The sequence below is a fragment of the Rhincodon typus genome, unplaced genomic scaffold, assembly GCF_021869965.1.
Source record: "Rhincodon typus isolate 14 unplaced genomic scaffold, sRhiTyp1.1 hic_rhity00002466, whole genome shotgun sequence".
Taxonomy (NCBI): domain Eukaryota; kingdom Metazoa; phylum Chordata; class Chondrichthyes; order Orectolobiformes; family Rhincodontidae; genus Rhincodon; species Rhincodon typus.
In genome coordinates, this window is record NW_025968104.1 from 9,029 (window position 1) to 25,000 (window position 15,972).

Below are 15,972 nucleotides of genomic sequence, written 5' to 3' on the forward strand. Positions count from 1 at the left end.
GTGTCAGCTGAAGTGGGATCTTTCTGATCCTCAGCTCGTTGCTGCCCTGTGTCCTTTTGCGATGAATGTGACAAAAGTGCAGAACTCTTTACTTGCACCCACTGCCCACCATAAAAATAACTGGGACTTCACCTTTCAATTTGCTGTGCGTGTAACAGTTATTTGTTATGTCCAAACCCTGCTGAAAAGGCTCTCAATCTCTCTACTTTTTGCAAACCACAGAAACTCAAGGCACAACCTTAAAGAATTTCCACATTAACCACAGATTCATTACCAAGTCCTTTAATTTATAACTGTAATGATTATCACAGCATGGGAACGGAGTTTGAAAACCACATAGAAAACAGATAAATCTGCTGCATACTCGTAGGCAATGAGGTATGTTGCACTCTGTAGCAACTGTTATTCCAAAGTCCAATGGTGCCTGACCAGATCATTCCTCTTTCCCAGTAATCCTTCAGCCAGCTCAAATTCCAAGGGAACTGATTTCACCTTCTTGTTTGGTTCTTTTTCAAAAAGCTGCTTAAAGTAAAGAACAAAGAACAAAGACCATTACAGCACAGGAACAGGCCCTTCTGCCCTCCAGGCCTGCGCCGATCCAGATCCTCTATCTAAACCTGTCGCCTATTTTCCAAGGATCTGTCTCCCTCTGCTCCCTGCCCATTCATGTATCTGTCTAGAAACTCATTTCAAAACAAACAAAATTACATAGACTGAGAGAACGGAAGATGATGAGATCTATCGGTTATGAAAGCTCATAATATGTTCTTAATATTTAGGAACTTGGGTTTTGAAGTGGAGCAGAAATGGATTTTTCAGTCTGTGAAGGAATGACCTGTTTATTTTCAGGGTCAGAAAGTCAATATAAACATTGAGATTGAAGCAGCATGTACAACTTGTCATATGATTTCAGCTCAATAAAAGGCATGCCACCTGGAGAGATCACTGTTAAGTCATTACACCTGTTAAGTCTTGGGAGATCATACAATTACACTTAACATCAGAAAACATCCTAAAGCACTTCATAAAGACTGTTAAAGTCATTTGCTGACATAAGTTGTATGATTATCAGAAGGAGCTTGAAGCAGGTTCATGCAGTGGTGTTGTTATCAGCAGAATCTAGGCAGTCAGGTTTGGGCAAAGTCCTGACTAGGAAGCTCCAAAGGTGTCAGTGAGGAAGAGATCCTACAATGTTGCTGAAGACATGAGTTTAGGGAACCAATGTTAAGTAATAGTGAGCATAGTCAGCAGCTTTTTTTAAACAATTTAAGGGAGGAAGAGAAATTAACTGAATAGCATTGAGTAATTTTGCAGCAATTTGCTGAAAGGAGACAGATAACAGCTGTAGCAGCTGAGCAGTGAGCTTTAGCAGGAAACATGGGTGACTGTGCACTGAGATTTCAATGTTTGTAAGGGTTGAATTTTTCTGTCTGATGTTTCTAATGAGATCACTTCAATATTCTTCTACACTGTTATGGTCTCTAATGAATATGTAAAAACCAAAAGAACTGCGGATGCTGTAAATCAGGAACAAAAACAAAGTTGCTGGAAAAGCTCAGCAGGTCTGGCACCATCTGTGGAGGAGAAAACAGAGTTAACGCTTCGGAAGGGTCACCAGACCCGAAACGTTAACTCTGTTTTCTCCACCACAGATGCTGCCAGATCTGATGAATATGCTCAATGAATGATTTCCAGAGTAACTGAAAGGAAAAGTAAACCTTAACCCAGATTTCACTGAGATCTGACTGGTTCAGTCTTGCCATAAACTGGCATCAGTATTGGGTTTCTACACCCCAACCCACCAACTCGAAGTTCCTCCATCCCATCTCTCATTACATGATTATAATACCTGAAGTATGTTGAGTTAGCCTTTTGATCATTCCTCTGTTCTCTTAGCCTGGTTGCCCATTTTGCTTCTTCCTTATGAAGTGCATTAGGATGTTTTCTGATGTTAAATGTAATTGTATGATCTCCCAAGATGACAATGTTTCTTCAATTCTGTTCTCTCACACCGAGATAGGTAGAAACTTAAATTGTGAAGAGGTCAAAAGAGGTTACAGAGAGACAGACATAGATTAAGTGAGTGGGCAAAGGTGCAACAAATGAAGTATAATGTGAGAAAATACGAAATTGTCCATTTTGGCAGGAAGAATAAAGCAGCACATTATCTAAATGGAGAGAGATTCCAGAGTTTTAACATGCCAAAGTAGCAGAGTCTCCTAGTTCATGAATCAGAAAAAGGTTAGTATGCAGAAAGTAATTAGGGAAGCTAATAGAAACTTATTGATTACTGCATAGGGAACTAAATACAAAAGTAGGACAGTTATGCTTCAGTAATACACTGTATTGGTGAAGCCACATCTAGGGGATTATGTACAGCATTGGTCACCCTTTCTAAGGATGTAAAGGCATTGATAGCAGTTCAGAGAAGATTTAATAGACTCATACCTGGAATGGGAAGGTAAGTTAATGAGAAAAGGTTGGACAGGTTAGGACTGTATTTGCTGGAATTTTGAGTAAAAGGTGATTGAAACATTAAAGATCCTGAGAAAACTTGACAGAGTAGATATGGAAGGAATGGTCACTTGGGATGGAGACTCTAGAATTGGGGATCACTGTTTAAAATTCAGGGTTGCAATTTCAAACAGAGATGAAAAGAAATGTTTTTCTCATAGAGGGTCATGTCTCTTCCTGAAAAAGATGGAGGAAACAGAGTCTGATTATTTTAAGGCAGAAGTAGATAGATTCTTGATAAGCAAGGGATGAAAGGTTATCGAGTGGGCAACAGCATGGAGCAAACAGATCACCTAAGATCTTGTTGAATGGTGTGGCAGTCTCAAGGGAAGAAATGGCCCAGTCCTGTTCCTAAGTGGGTTGTTCACAAGGTAACTGTTTCTGAGTTTGAGTCAGGCCCTACAATCAAGGGCAACAAGTGTGCTGTGGCCTCTGCCTTCATTATGTCCGCAGCACGCCCAGACTGTTCAAGTTGTACAAGAATCACAGCATCTCTGAAGCTGGGGTTAAGAAGGTAAGGAAAACCACAAAACTTGTTCATAGTTTATTAAAAACTGCAAACCCTACTGCATTCTGCACCATTCAAATATTATTTGATTCTATGCAAACAATGAAGGCCACACAAATGGCCTGCTTTTACTACAGTGAGTGTAGACACTGGCTGTTAGGGCTTTTGAGGTGCAGTGGCAGTGTCCCTACCTCTGAGCCAGGAGGCCTGAGTTCAAGTCCCACCTGCTCCAGAGGTGTGTAATACCTCTGAACAAACTGATTAAAAATATCTAGAGACCATGGCTGTTAATCAGATTGCATTCTAATTCTCCTACAGAAGATTCCTCTCACTGAAAACAATGTGTAATGTGCTAACACTTCAAGAAGTGCTGCACATCTCAGTCTATAAGGTGTAAATATAGTTGTTTACCTGTTTTTATGCCTAAGCAAAGAGTTCATTTCTCCATGTGCCAGCTCTGATATACAAATCCAAAATTAATCCCACTGCAATTCCCTCTTCATAGGCCCATATCAATCCCAAACTAATCCCACTGATCCATTCTCTTCATACAGCCCTGTATTAACCCCAAACTAATCCCATCTCTTTTGATAACCCCACTCTTCCCTCCCTTTCCATAGCTCTGTATTAGTCCCAAAATTACTCCTCCTCTCTCTCAACACACCTATATAAATTCCCACATTCAGCCCACTGTCTCTCTCTCTCCCCACTCCCTCCCCCACCCCAAAAGCCCTGTATCAGTTGAAGTTGTAGTGAAAGCATTCCTGTGGGTATAATTAATGATGAATTGCCTGGAATGAGTGTTATAAAGTGAGAGCCCATACGTTCAGTCTGCCTATATTGTATGAAGAAACATCCTCAAAGCAATTCATTAATGGGAGGAGGACAGGGACGGAAAACCATTGTGGAGCAAGTACTGTAGATTTCCCAAGAGGCAATGAGGCTCTATATACATCACACGTCCTGCCCTTTCCAGCACAGTTTGACAATGTTTCAACACATGCGACTTATAGAACATAGGAACAGGAGCGGGCCATTCAGCTTCTCAGACCTTTCTGCATTATGTAAGTTTGAAACACTGCACAGATGTAGAGATCAATAGTCCCTTATTCAAACCAGCACATTTGCTGGACATGAAGGGGGTGGGTGGGTGGTATAAGAATAATATGGAGTGCAGAGGTCATGCTGTGAATGTAAGGAAATCAATATTGAGGCTGCAAAGTGCCAAATGAGGTGTTCTCCCACCAGTTTACGTTGAGCTTCACTGGAACAGTGTTAGTATGGGAGCAAGGAGGTTTATGATTTTATGAACTGCATCCCCCTCTCCCATTCATATTCCAAGCACCAGTCAGCAAAGATTTAAATGACACGATCCAACATCTTCTCCATCAGTTCAGTAATCATTTAGCCAAATAATGTCTTCAGAAGCCTAATGGTAGCCACTAACCACAACCGATAGTGCCAAAAACCCACCCGGTTCTCTAATGTCCTTTAGATAAGGATATCTGTCATCCATACCAGGTCTGGCCTACATGTGACTCCAGGCCCACATCAATGGGTTGACTTACAACTGCCCTCTGTAGTGGTCCTAACAAGTCACTCAGGGCAAGGGGTAATTAGGGACAGACAATAAATGATCGACATCCCGACTGATGAGCAAATTTTTAATTCATTCACAAGGGGGTGTCACTGGCTAGACCAAGCACTTACTACCCTCCCTAATTGCCTAGAGGGCATTTAAGGGTCAACTACATTGCTGTGGGTCTGGAGTCACATGTGAGCCAGACCAGGTAAGGATGGCAGATTCCCTTCCTTAAAAGGACATTTGTGAACCAAATGGGTTCTTACAACAAATCAACAATGGCTCCATGGTGACCATTAGGCTAGCATTTTATTCTAAATTTTTAATGCATTCAGATTTCACCATCTGCCACAGTGGAATCTAAACCCATGTCTCTAGTTACTAGGCCAGTGACATTACAACTACAACGCCTCCTCCCCCAATTAACAGATCAAAATATAGCAACTGCACAAAATTATTACTCACCTCTGAAACAGAAAGGTCAAGGAGTGTGGACAGGTCAGACTCTTGGCTGGACAAAGCTTTGTTTATTGTAGCTGCTTCATTGGCAACATCGGGATGGTAATGATACTGCAGAGTCTGAATGAGAGACAGAGCAAAACAAAGCTGACATATACAGAATCAGAGTAACACTGAAATAAAACAGGCTGAGTTTAATGCCAGAGGACTCTTGAATGTAGAGTACAAAATGTAGGAGCAGGAGACCATTTGGGCTGTCAAGCTTGCTCCACCACTCAATACAGTCCTGGTCACTTCCCATCTCTCTCAATTCCCTAAAAGACTAAAAATCAGTCTTTCTAGCTTAAAATATACTTATGTGGTGAAGCCTCCACAATGCTCTGAAACAATGCGACAGTGCAGGCCCAATAAACCACAGCTGGGAACACGCGCTCTCACACCCACACTATAAAGTGTGCAAAGCTTCATGCACATAACAGATAAAGGTAAAGTTGCCACAGTCTTACCAAATTACTGTACTTTTTTAAAAATGTGTTCATGGGATGCAGGTACTGCTGGCAGGGCCAGCATTTACTGTCCATCCCCAACTTCCCCTTGTCCTGAGTGACTTGTTAGGACCACTTCAGAGGGCAGTTAATAGTCAACTTCATCACTGTGGGCCTGGATTCACATGTCGGTCAGACCTAGTATGAATGGCAGATTTCCTTCCCTAAAGGGCATTAGTGAATCAGATGGGTTTTTACACCAATCAACAGTGGTTAATGGTCACCATTAGACCAGCATATCATTCCAGATTTTTCTTGAATTCAAATTTCAATCTGGTGGGATTTGAACCCATGGTGCCAGAGCATTAGCTTGGGGTTCTCAATTACTAGCCCAATGACATTACCACTATAACACTGTCTCCTCAATGAACACTGTGGAATACTGTGAATAGCTTAGGTTGTCTTATCTTAGGAATGAGTCCAGAAAAGGGTAACCAAATTGATTCCAGATATGGATGGATTTTATGAGGAGAGGTCTTCTGGTCAATGGAGTTTAGAAGAATGAGAAGATCCTTTATTGAAACATACAAGATTCTTAGGGGGCTTATCAGGGTAGCTGTTAAGAAGCTGTTTCCCATTGTGGAGAATCTAGGACAACAGAGGATAATCTCAGAGTACTGAGTCACCCATTTAAAACAGAGATGAGTATTTTCTTTTCTCTCAGAGGGTAATGAATCTATTGAATTTTTTTATTGCAAAGGACTGTCGAAGCTGGGTCGCTAGGTATATTCAAGGTTCAGACAGACAGATTTTTAATCAGTAGGAGAATCAAGGATTAAGGGGATAAGGCAGGAAAGTGGAATTGAGGATTACCAGATCAGTCATGATTTCACTGAATAGCAGAGCAGACTCAATATGGCAAATGGTCTACTTCTGTTTCTACGGTTTAGTTAAGAATGACTCTGCCTTCATCTGACATCCATACATTCATAATTCCATGAGGATTGGCGGAAACCCGAGAATAGGAAAGGAGACTAAATATTTAGTGCTGTTCTCTCACGACAGAGAGAGACGACTGGTGATGGTTTAACCTGAGGGTCACCAGGTGAGGAGAGAGGTTGAGAAGAGAGCCCTTCATCTAACCTCAGTGGGAATTGAACCCACACTGTTGGTGTCACTCTGTACTGCAAACTAGCCATCCAGCCAACCCATACGTAAAGTTAAGCTTGAGAACAGAAGGGCATGTAAGCTACATGCATTCCTGCAATAACCACCGCATACCTATAGATCCTTGAGGACAGTAAGTCAGGTAGATAAGGTGGTAAACAAGGCATATAAGATACTTGCAGTTATCAGTCAAGGTGCTGAATACAAAGGCAAGGAGGTTATAACGTCATGGTGTATACTGTTAGGCTACAGGTGGAGTATTGAGTTCAATACTGGTCAATAGGAAGTAGTTTTACGAGAGACAGTGCCGAGGCGTTTCACCAGGATGCTGCCTGGGCTGGAACAATTCAACAGTGAAAAGAAGCTAGATAGGCTGGGACAAAAACAGAATGCGCTGGCAAAACCCAGCAGCTCTGGCAGCTTCTGTGGAGAGAAAGCAGAGCTTAATGTTTCAAGTTTACATATTCTTCATCAAAACATTTTTGTGTTATTTCTAGATAGGCTGGGCTTGTTTTCATTAGAGCAGAGAAGGTTGAGGCTGGGCAGGGAGGTGGATTTGGCGTGGTGGTGTGCTAATTGGGGTACATTAAAATGAGGAGCAGAGATTGAATAGATTGGCAGAAACTTTTGCCCTTAGTAGATGGGTCAAAAAAACCAGGATGCACAGTTTTAAGGTGGGAAGCAAGAGGTTTAGAGGGGATTAAAGAAAAATTTTTTTATTTAGAACTCACTATCCAAAAGGGTGATAGAGGTGGGATCCCTCAGGACATTAAAAGAAGTATTTAGATAATCGCTTGAAATGCCATAGCACACAAGGTAATGGGCCAAGTGCCGGAAAATGGGATTACAATAGATAGACACTTGATGACCAGCACAGACAGAATGGGCTGAAGGATCTTGTTCCATGCTGTTAAAATCTCTATGACCTTCTCTATGACTTTAAGAGGACTCCTCAACGATGAGGGATGGAGTAGAGCTGGCTCATACCCTAGAACTCAGAAAAATGAGAAGTGATCTCACTAAATGTAATCTTCTAATCTTTGATAGGGTAGATGCTGAAACACTGCATTCCCCTGAATGAAGAACTCAGGGGTCACAGTCACAGAATGAGGAGTCAATTATTTAGGACTTTTAAAAGGCATCTGGATGGGTACATAAATAGGAAGGGTTTAGAGGGATATGGGCCAAATGCTGGCAAATGGGACTAGATTAATTTAGGATATCTGGTCGGCAGGGACAAGTTGGACAGAAGGGTCTGTTTCCGCGCTGTACATCTCTATGACTGTAACGGGGAGAAACCTCTTCATTTAAATGGCTGTGAATCTTTGGAATTTTCTACCTTAGAAGGTTATGGATTCTAATTCATTGAGTACCTTCAAGAAAAAGGTAAAGAGATTTGGACAGTAACAGCATTAAGGAATTTGGAAATAATGCGAGCAAATGGAATTGAAGTGGAAGATCAGCTGTGATCTAATTGAACAGTAGAAATTGCTCAAGCGACTGAACAATCTAACTACATCCCGTTTCTTATGTCTAAGTTAGTGTAACATTTTGTTGAACACTTTGTTTCAAATCCATGTAGTTTTCAAAAGGCAAGTAACCTAAGATTAGAGTACCAACACACTTCTGAGTGCCTTTCATATGTACAGAGGGGAATTCCAAACAGGCAGAAACATTACCCAGTAAACTGACCAACCTGGAGTTCCCACAAAGAACTCTCCATGGCTCGGCACTTTGCAGGATCTTCCTCCTCCATTATGTATGGGTCAGCAGAAAGATCTGAAAAATACACAGTGTTAATACAAAATGACTCTTCTTTGGAGCTGGAAGGAAGATGGTGACGTAGTGGTCAATACATTGGTCCTGCCAGCTTTAGGCCCAAGCTAATGCTCCAGGATCAGGGGTTCAAACCCCAGCGTGGTAGCTGATGGAATTTAACTTCAATTAATAAAATCTGGATTTGAAATCTAGTCTCAGTAATGGTGACCGTGACAAGTACCATCAACTGCTGTAAAGACTCTGGTCACTAATGCCCTCGAGAGGGAAATCTGCCACCCTTACCTAGTCTGGTCGACATGTGACAGAAAACGGTACAACAATTGACTCTTAACTATCCTCAAATGGCAAAGCAAACCCATTCAGGGCAATTAGGGATTGGTAACAAATGCTCACAGAATACAGCAAGAAAAGAATCACATCACCTTAATTTGGTCACTTGAATACACAAGGAGGAAATGGAGCTGATTGGATAAGTCTTTCAAACAAACTCAATGGGCTGAATGACCTTCATTTAGCACTTATAAGATTCTTTCCTTTCTATATTCGATTTATATTGTCTGATTTTATTGTGTCTCTTGCTCACATTCTGGAAAATCATTACGTCCCTTTAAGGGACTGCATCTCTGTAGATGTTTTGAAGCCCAACTCAATTTTAACGTCCTCATAAGTTAATGACTTCAGGAATTCAAATCTAACCTAATTATTGGAGACAAATGAAAAGCCTCTGGTTTGACGGTCTGTGGTTTCTGTGTCATCACTAAGAGGTTTCTCAGCTTCCAATAAATTGAAATTTACACCTGCAAAACACATGGCCAAAATGCAGGTACAACACATTTTACTGCAGTTAATTCACAGTAGTCACAATAAGAGTAAGAGGAACAGTTACCTTGAGTTTCATTAGGCCTGTGAATAAGAAGCTTGCAAGATGGATGCCGACGGATCAGGTTACAGATGAACGGAATAAGCATCAGCAGGGCCTGAGGGGGTGAGTTTAATGACAGGCGAGATAAACGCTTGCTAAATGCTGCCACAAGATATGCTGGCAAATGGCTAGATAAAGGAAAAGAAAACTCAAACACTTACTGGTCCATACACAAGTAGACATTTAGAAGTCTAAGAACTCTAGGTTATACTGCATCTATATAAGTCACTGGCTAGACCTCTACTGGAGTAGTGTCCAATTCTGAGCACCCCACTTTCAGAAGGAGGTCAAGATGGTGGGAGCGTAGAAGATTTACAGCACACAAGGAGACCGTTCAGCCCAGCATGCCTCTGCTGCCTGTGAAACAGTTATCCAGCTAAATCCCTGGCCTCTGGGTTTGCAGCCCTATAGGAGGTTTTGACACTTCAAGCAGAAATCCATGAGTCTTTTAAAGACAAAAAGATTTTATGCCTCTAACACCAATCAGGCAGTTCCCAACCCCTACACCCTCTGAATGAAAACCACTCCCCAACTTCCTTCCACCAATTAACTCAAATCTCTATTCCCCATTCCGGATTTCTCCCGACTCAAGGAAGTAAATTCTTCCTATTCACTCCATAAAATCACGGAGGCACAGATAAGGTGAATGACAGGGTCTTTTCCCTTGGTTGGGGGAGTTCGAAACGAGGTTACCTATTTTTAAGATGACAGGAGAAAGAGTTTAAAAGGACATGAGTGACAGCTTTTTTTACACAGAAAGTGGTTCATAATTTTATGCGCATCAGTTAAATCACGTTATTCCTCAATTCCCAGGAAAACAAAACACTTCTATCAAACCATTCCTCATTGCTAAATGTCCTGGCAATGTTCTTGTAATTCTCCTCTGTCCCATCTCTAGCATGATTGGATCTCTTCTGTAAAGTGGTGATCAAATCAAGATTCTCTCTCCAGCTGCGACCTAACTAATATTTCAGCATAACCTCCCTGCTCTTACGTTCTAAACTTTAGCAGAGAAGGGTAAGTATCTTGTATGCTTCCTTAACCAGCTTATCCACACGATCTGAGATAGTAGGAACTGCAGATGCTGGAGAATCCGAGACAACAAGGTGCAGGGCTGGATGAACACAGCAGGCCAAGCAGCATCATAGGAGCAGAGAGGCTGACGTTTCGGGCCTAGACCCTTCATCAGAAAAGGGGGAGGGGAAGGGGGTTCCGAAATAAATAGGGAAAGAGTGGGAGGCGGATAGAAGACGGATAGAGGAGAGGATAGGTGGAGAGGAAACAAACAGGTCGAAGAGGCGGGGATGGAGCCAGTAAAGGTGAGTGTAGGTAGGGAGTTAGGAAGGGGATAGGTCAGTCCAGGGAGGACGGACAGGTCAAGGGGGCGGGATGAGGTTGGTCGGTAGGAGATGGAGGTGCGGCTTGAGGTGGGAGGAGGGGATAGGTGGGAGGAAGAACAGGTTAGGGAGGCAGGGACGAGCTGGACTGGTTTTGGGATGCGGTAGGGGGAGGGGAGATTTTGAAACTTGTGAAATCCACATTGATACCATTGGGCTGCAGGGTTCCCAAGCGGAATATGAGTTGCTGTTCCTGCAACCTTCGGGTGGCATCGTTGTGGCACTGCAGGAGGCCCAGGATGGACATGTCGTCTGAGGAATGGGAGGGGGAGTTGAAATGGTTCGCGACTGGGAGGTGCAGTTGTTTGTTGCGAACCGAGCGTAGGTGTTCTGCAAAGCGGTCCCCGAGTCTCCGCTTGGTTTCCCCGATGTAGAGGAAGCCACACCGGGTACAGCGGATGCAGTATACCACATTGGCAGATGTGCAGGTGAACATCTGCTTGATGTGGAAAGTCTTCTTGGGGCCTGGGATGGGGGTGAGGGAGGAGGTATGGGGGCAGGTGTAGCACTTCCTGCGGTTGCAGGGAAAAGTGCCGGGTGTGGTGGAGCTGGAGGGGAGTGTGGAGCGGACAAGGGAGTCACGGAGAGAGTTGTCCCTCCGGAAAGCAGATAAAGGTGGGGAGGGAAAGATGTCTTTGGTGGTGGGGTCGGATTGCAGATGGCGGAAGTGTCGGAGGATGATGCGTTGGATCCGGAGGTTGGTGGGGTGGTACGTGAGGACGAGGGGGATTCTTTTTTGGTTTTTATTGCGTGGACGGGGTGTGAGGGATGAGGTGCGGGAGATGTGGGAGACACGGTTGAGGGCGTTCTCGACCACCGAGGAGGGGAAGTTACGGTCCTTGAAAAACGAGGACAACTGAGATGTACGGGAGTGGAATGCCTCATCCTGGGAGCAGATGCGGCGGAGGCGAAGGAATTGGGAATAGGCGATAGCATTTTTGCAGGAAGGTGGGTGGGAGGAGGAGTATTCTAGGTAGCTGTGGGAGTCGGTGGGCTTGAAATGAATATCGGTTTCGAGGTGGTTGCCCGATATGGAGACAGAGAGGTCCAGGAAGGGGAGAGAGGTGTTAGAGATGGTCCAGGTAAACTTAAGGTTGGGGTGGAAGGTGTTAGTGAAGTGGATGAACTGTTCTTATCCACATGATCTGCTACCTTCAGTATAGACAACACATTTTTAACTTCTTAAACATTCCAAGGTCCAGGCTTACATGCTGAGGGACACAATAAGGCTTGGGGCAGCAGCTGTCAAGGCCTAGTGGGTAAAGGCCACCATGTAAGGTCTTTCTGGTGAAGTTAAATGGGGGTCCGTTCAGTTATAGGACCCTCCCGGTGCCTCAATTATATGTAAATATAATCTTGTACAAGTAAGAGATGCCTTTGGTTTGTTTATTGGAGTCCAAATCCAATGTTTGTTTTGTTGTCTATTCGTGTTTGTTGCAGATCTCCAGCACCTGTAGTCTTTTGTTTTATTTTCATGTTCTGGGATATCAATTTGAATTGCATCATGGCAAATAGTGAAATTATAACTCACTAAAAATATCTGGAATTTAAAATAAAGCTAATCTAATGGTGACCATTTAACCACTGTCTGCTGTTGTAACCAAAACTGGTTCACTAATGTCCTTTTGGGAAGGAAATCTTCCAGCCTTACCCGGGCTGGCCTACATGTGACTCCAGACCCATAGCACAGTCATACAGCATGGAAACAGACCCTTCAGTCCAACCAGTCCATGCTATGTTCCCAAACTGAACTAAACTAGTCCCAGCTGCCTGCACTTGGCCCACCAAACCTTTCCTATTCATGAACTCATCCAAATGTCCTTTAAACAGTGCTACTGCACCCACAATCACCATTTCCTCTGGCAGTTACTGCACACACGAACCACTTTCTGTGTAAAAAAAAGCTGTCCCTCATGTCGTTTTAAACTCTTTCTCCTGTCATCTTAAAAATAGGTAACCTAATTTCGAACTCCCCCAACCAAGGGAAAAGACTCTGTCATTCACCTTACCTATGCCCCGATGATTTTATAAACCTCAAAAAGATCACACCTCAACCCCCTACGCTCCAGTGAAAAAAGTCCCAGCCTTTCCAGCCTATTTTTATATCTCAAACCTTCCAATCCCAGCAACATCCTGGTAAATCTTTTTTGGTAAATTGGCAAAAATTATTCAAGGTATGAGAAGTGATCAAAGTTGATCGATCATATAGGAGATGATTCTTTTCACTGGTGGCAGTATTGGTGACCGGATGATACAGCTATAAACTTATTGACAAAAAAACAGACACAAGAAAAAAATGCTATTTTACACAACAAATTATTATGATCTGTAATGCAAAACGTTTCATATCATAAAAGGAATTGGATAAATGCTTAAAGAAGAAAACATTCAAAGTGCTATAGGGATAGAGCGGGCTCTTTCAGTGAGTTTGCACAGGCACAGTTGACTTAATCACCTCCTTCGGTGCTGTATCATTCCTTGACTCTACTTCATGAAGATAAATGCATAAGTATCAAGTTGTAGAAAGAAAAGTTATCAAGAGTTTACAGAAAAGGTGGGGTGTAATAAAGCAGTGAGGATTAGACAAAATGTCAAAGAATTGAGTGAAACAGTTGAAGGCATTGCTGCTAATGATCGGGTGAACGGGGTTAGATTAAAAGCCAGAAGCCAGAAGCAGGGGAAACATACATTGAACGCAAGGAGAAAAATAATGAACTTGTAGAAAACAACCAGTTGCCGCGAGGGTGTTTGAACAGATTTTATCTTTTCGTATCATCAGAAATTTGAAGAAAGATAGTCAAATGTACAAAGTCTGGTTATGTGGCTTAGGACCTGTTTATGTTTTTAAGTACAAGAAGCTAACACAGGGTGTTAAGTGTTGGACCATGGACATGTAGGTACTGACCTTGAAGACAAGAACAAATCAAGCAGGTGGAAGAATCGTGCTCGGTACTTCACATGCAACACAGACGGGTCCAGTAAACTGTAAAGCTTTTTGTAAAAGTCTGGGTATTCTCTACACACACATACACAAAATAAAACAAAAAAAATTATAAAATTTAAAAAATAACTTTAAAAAACTGTATAGACTCTTAGGCAAAGTATGCTTTTACAGTTATGAATATTCTTAAGCAATGAACTGCAGCTCTGAACATTACAGAATCAGAATATCGTGGAGCAGAAGATGAAACTTTTTTTTGAATATTGTGTTCCAAGTACGATGGGTTTTTTCCAATGAACAATGGGAAACTGTTTCCACTGGCACATCTGCACAGATACAGACAATCTGTGTGCATACACACACCACACAATGTATGTATACACATATACACAGACATGCACAAAGGCAATACATTGACAGGGACTGCAGAAAGTCACAGACTGTGCACACGCAGATTCTAAACATGGATAATTACACTCAAAGAATCCACGTGATTATCACAAATTCAAATACACAGTCCACTCAAAATATACATAACAAGGACACATCCACTGTACATGCCCACACACTTCATACAACCTTCATGCTTACTACATACATGCTAATAATTCTTATCACAAACCACGCACTGACCGTACACACATACAATGTAAAGGGATAAATTTTTGAATTGTACCATTAGCAAAAGCTCATATACTCACCAGATCAAATCAATAATACCTGGTCTTTATATATAAAAAGGCAAAACTGCACCAGGAGGTACAGTTCAAGTGTTCATATGTAACAAGGCAGAGAAACTTACAGGTTATGATGAAGAATAAGATAGAAGAGTCCATTTAAGGCAAGTAGACTAATGGCTCCTCCTGCAAAAGTCAAGGATACAATGTAATTTCAACCTTCAAAGAGCAGAGTCAACAAAGTGGACAATGAGACTCGGTCCAGTTGCAATGTTAGTGACCTGCTCTTATTCCGAGATACAGGGAAGCACACTGCACAGAGGGAGACAGAACATTAGTTTGGAAAAAATGGGCACGTGAACAAAGTCAGTGTTGCAAGGCCTTTATAATTTAGGAGGAGGCAGAAACCATTGTAACAAGATGTAGAGATTTGGGATAAAGCTACAGTGTGTTTCAACCTATCAGCTTTCTTCATTCTTTTATGGGATGTAGGGAATCATTGTCATGGCCAGAATTTGTTGTCAATCCCTAATTGCCGTTGAACTGAGAGGCTTGTTAGGGCTACTTTGGACACCAGTTATAAGTCATCCACATTGTTATGCGTCTGGCATGACATGTTGGTCTGACCAGGTAAAGATGGCAGATTTCCTTTTTGGAAGGAAATTAGGAAAGGCGACAAGTTTTTACAGTAATTGAAGACAGTTCTCCATTACAGAGACTCACTTTCCATTCCATATTCATTAAGTGACTTCCAATTCCAGTAGCAGTTGTGGTGAGATTGCAAACCATGTCACCACGTCTTCAGCCTGGGCTTCTGGGTAACAAGTCCAGTGACAATACCACTATGTCTCCCCTACCAATCACAGTAGTCCCAAAAAACACATGTTATTTATATAGTGCCTTTCATTTTTACCTCAGACATCCCAAAGAGTCCTTACAGAGGTCTATAAAATCATAAGAGGCATAGATAAGGTAGATAGGCAACCACTTTTCACTATGGTAGGGGTGTCTAAATCTAGAGGGCATAGGTTCAAGGTGAGAAGGGAGAGACAAAAAAAAGGGTCCAGAGGGCAATCTTTTCACATAGAGGGTGGCGAGTGTCTGAAACGGGCTGCCAGAGATAGTAGTTTGGCGAGTACAATTTTGTCATTTAAGAAACATTTAGACAGGTATATGGATAGAATAGGTATGGATGGAAATGAACCAAATGCAAGCAAATGGGACTAGTTTAAATTTGAAAACTGGGCAGCATGGGCAAGTTGAGCCAAAGGGCCTATTTCAATGCTGCAAACCTCTCTGACTCTAAGGGACTTACAGCTCGCAAAGCACTTTTGAACTGTTGTTGCTGCTGTAATCCAGGAAGAGTGGCAGTGCATACAGGGGTATAGGGCACGGGGGACATGATGCAATTTACAAAATAAGGGACATTAGTGTTGCACTTCCAAACCATGCTTCTGTGTAGTGAGAAACTGGACAGTGCAGCTCACTCCTCACTGTGAGGACGAACAAACTGATTATGTTAAATACCAGAGACGGCAAAT

The 15,972-nt window shown here is 42.4% G+C and overlaps 1 protein-coding gene across 1 annotated transcript; it reads right to left on the reverse strand.

The window, feature by feature from the left end:
* Positions 1–266: 266 nt before the first annotated feature.
* LOC125481518 (nucleolar complex protein 4 homolog) lies at positions 267–14,644 on the reverse strand. The gene is made up of 6 exons (XM_048593193.1): positions 14,557–14,644; positions 13,719–13,829; positions 9,381–9,544; positions 8,412–8,494; positions 5,070–5,183; positions 267–519 (listed from the first exon to the last, which is right to left on the reverse strand). Exons 3-6 carry the CDS (start codon positions 9,460–9,462, stop codon positions 403–405), a joined length of 396 nt encoding a protein of 131 aa, XP_048449150.1. The 5' UTR covers positions 9,463–9,544; positions 13,719–13,829; positions 14,557–14,644; the 3' UTR covers positions 267–402.
* Positions 14,645–15,972: the final 1,328 nt, after the last annotated feature.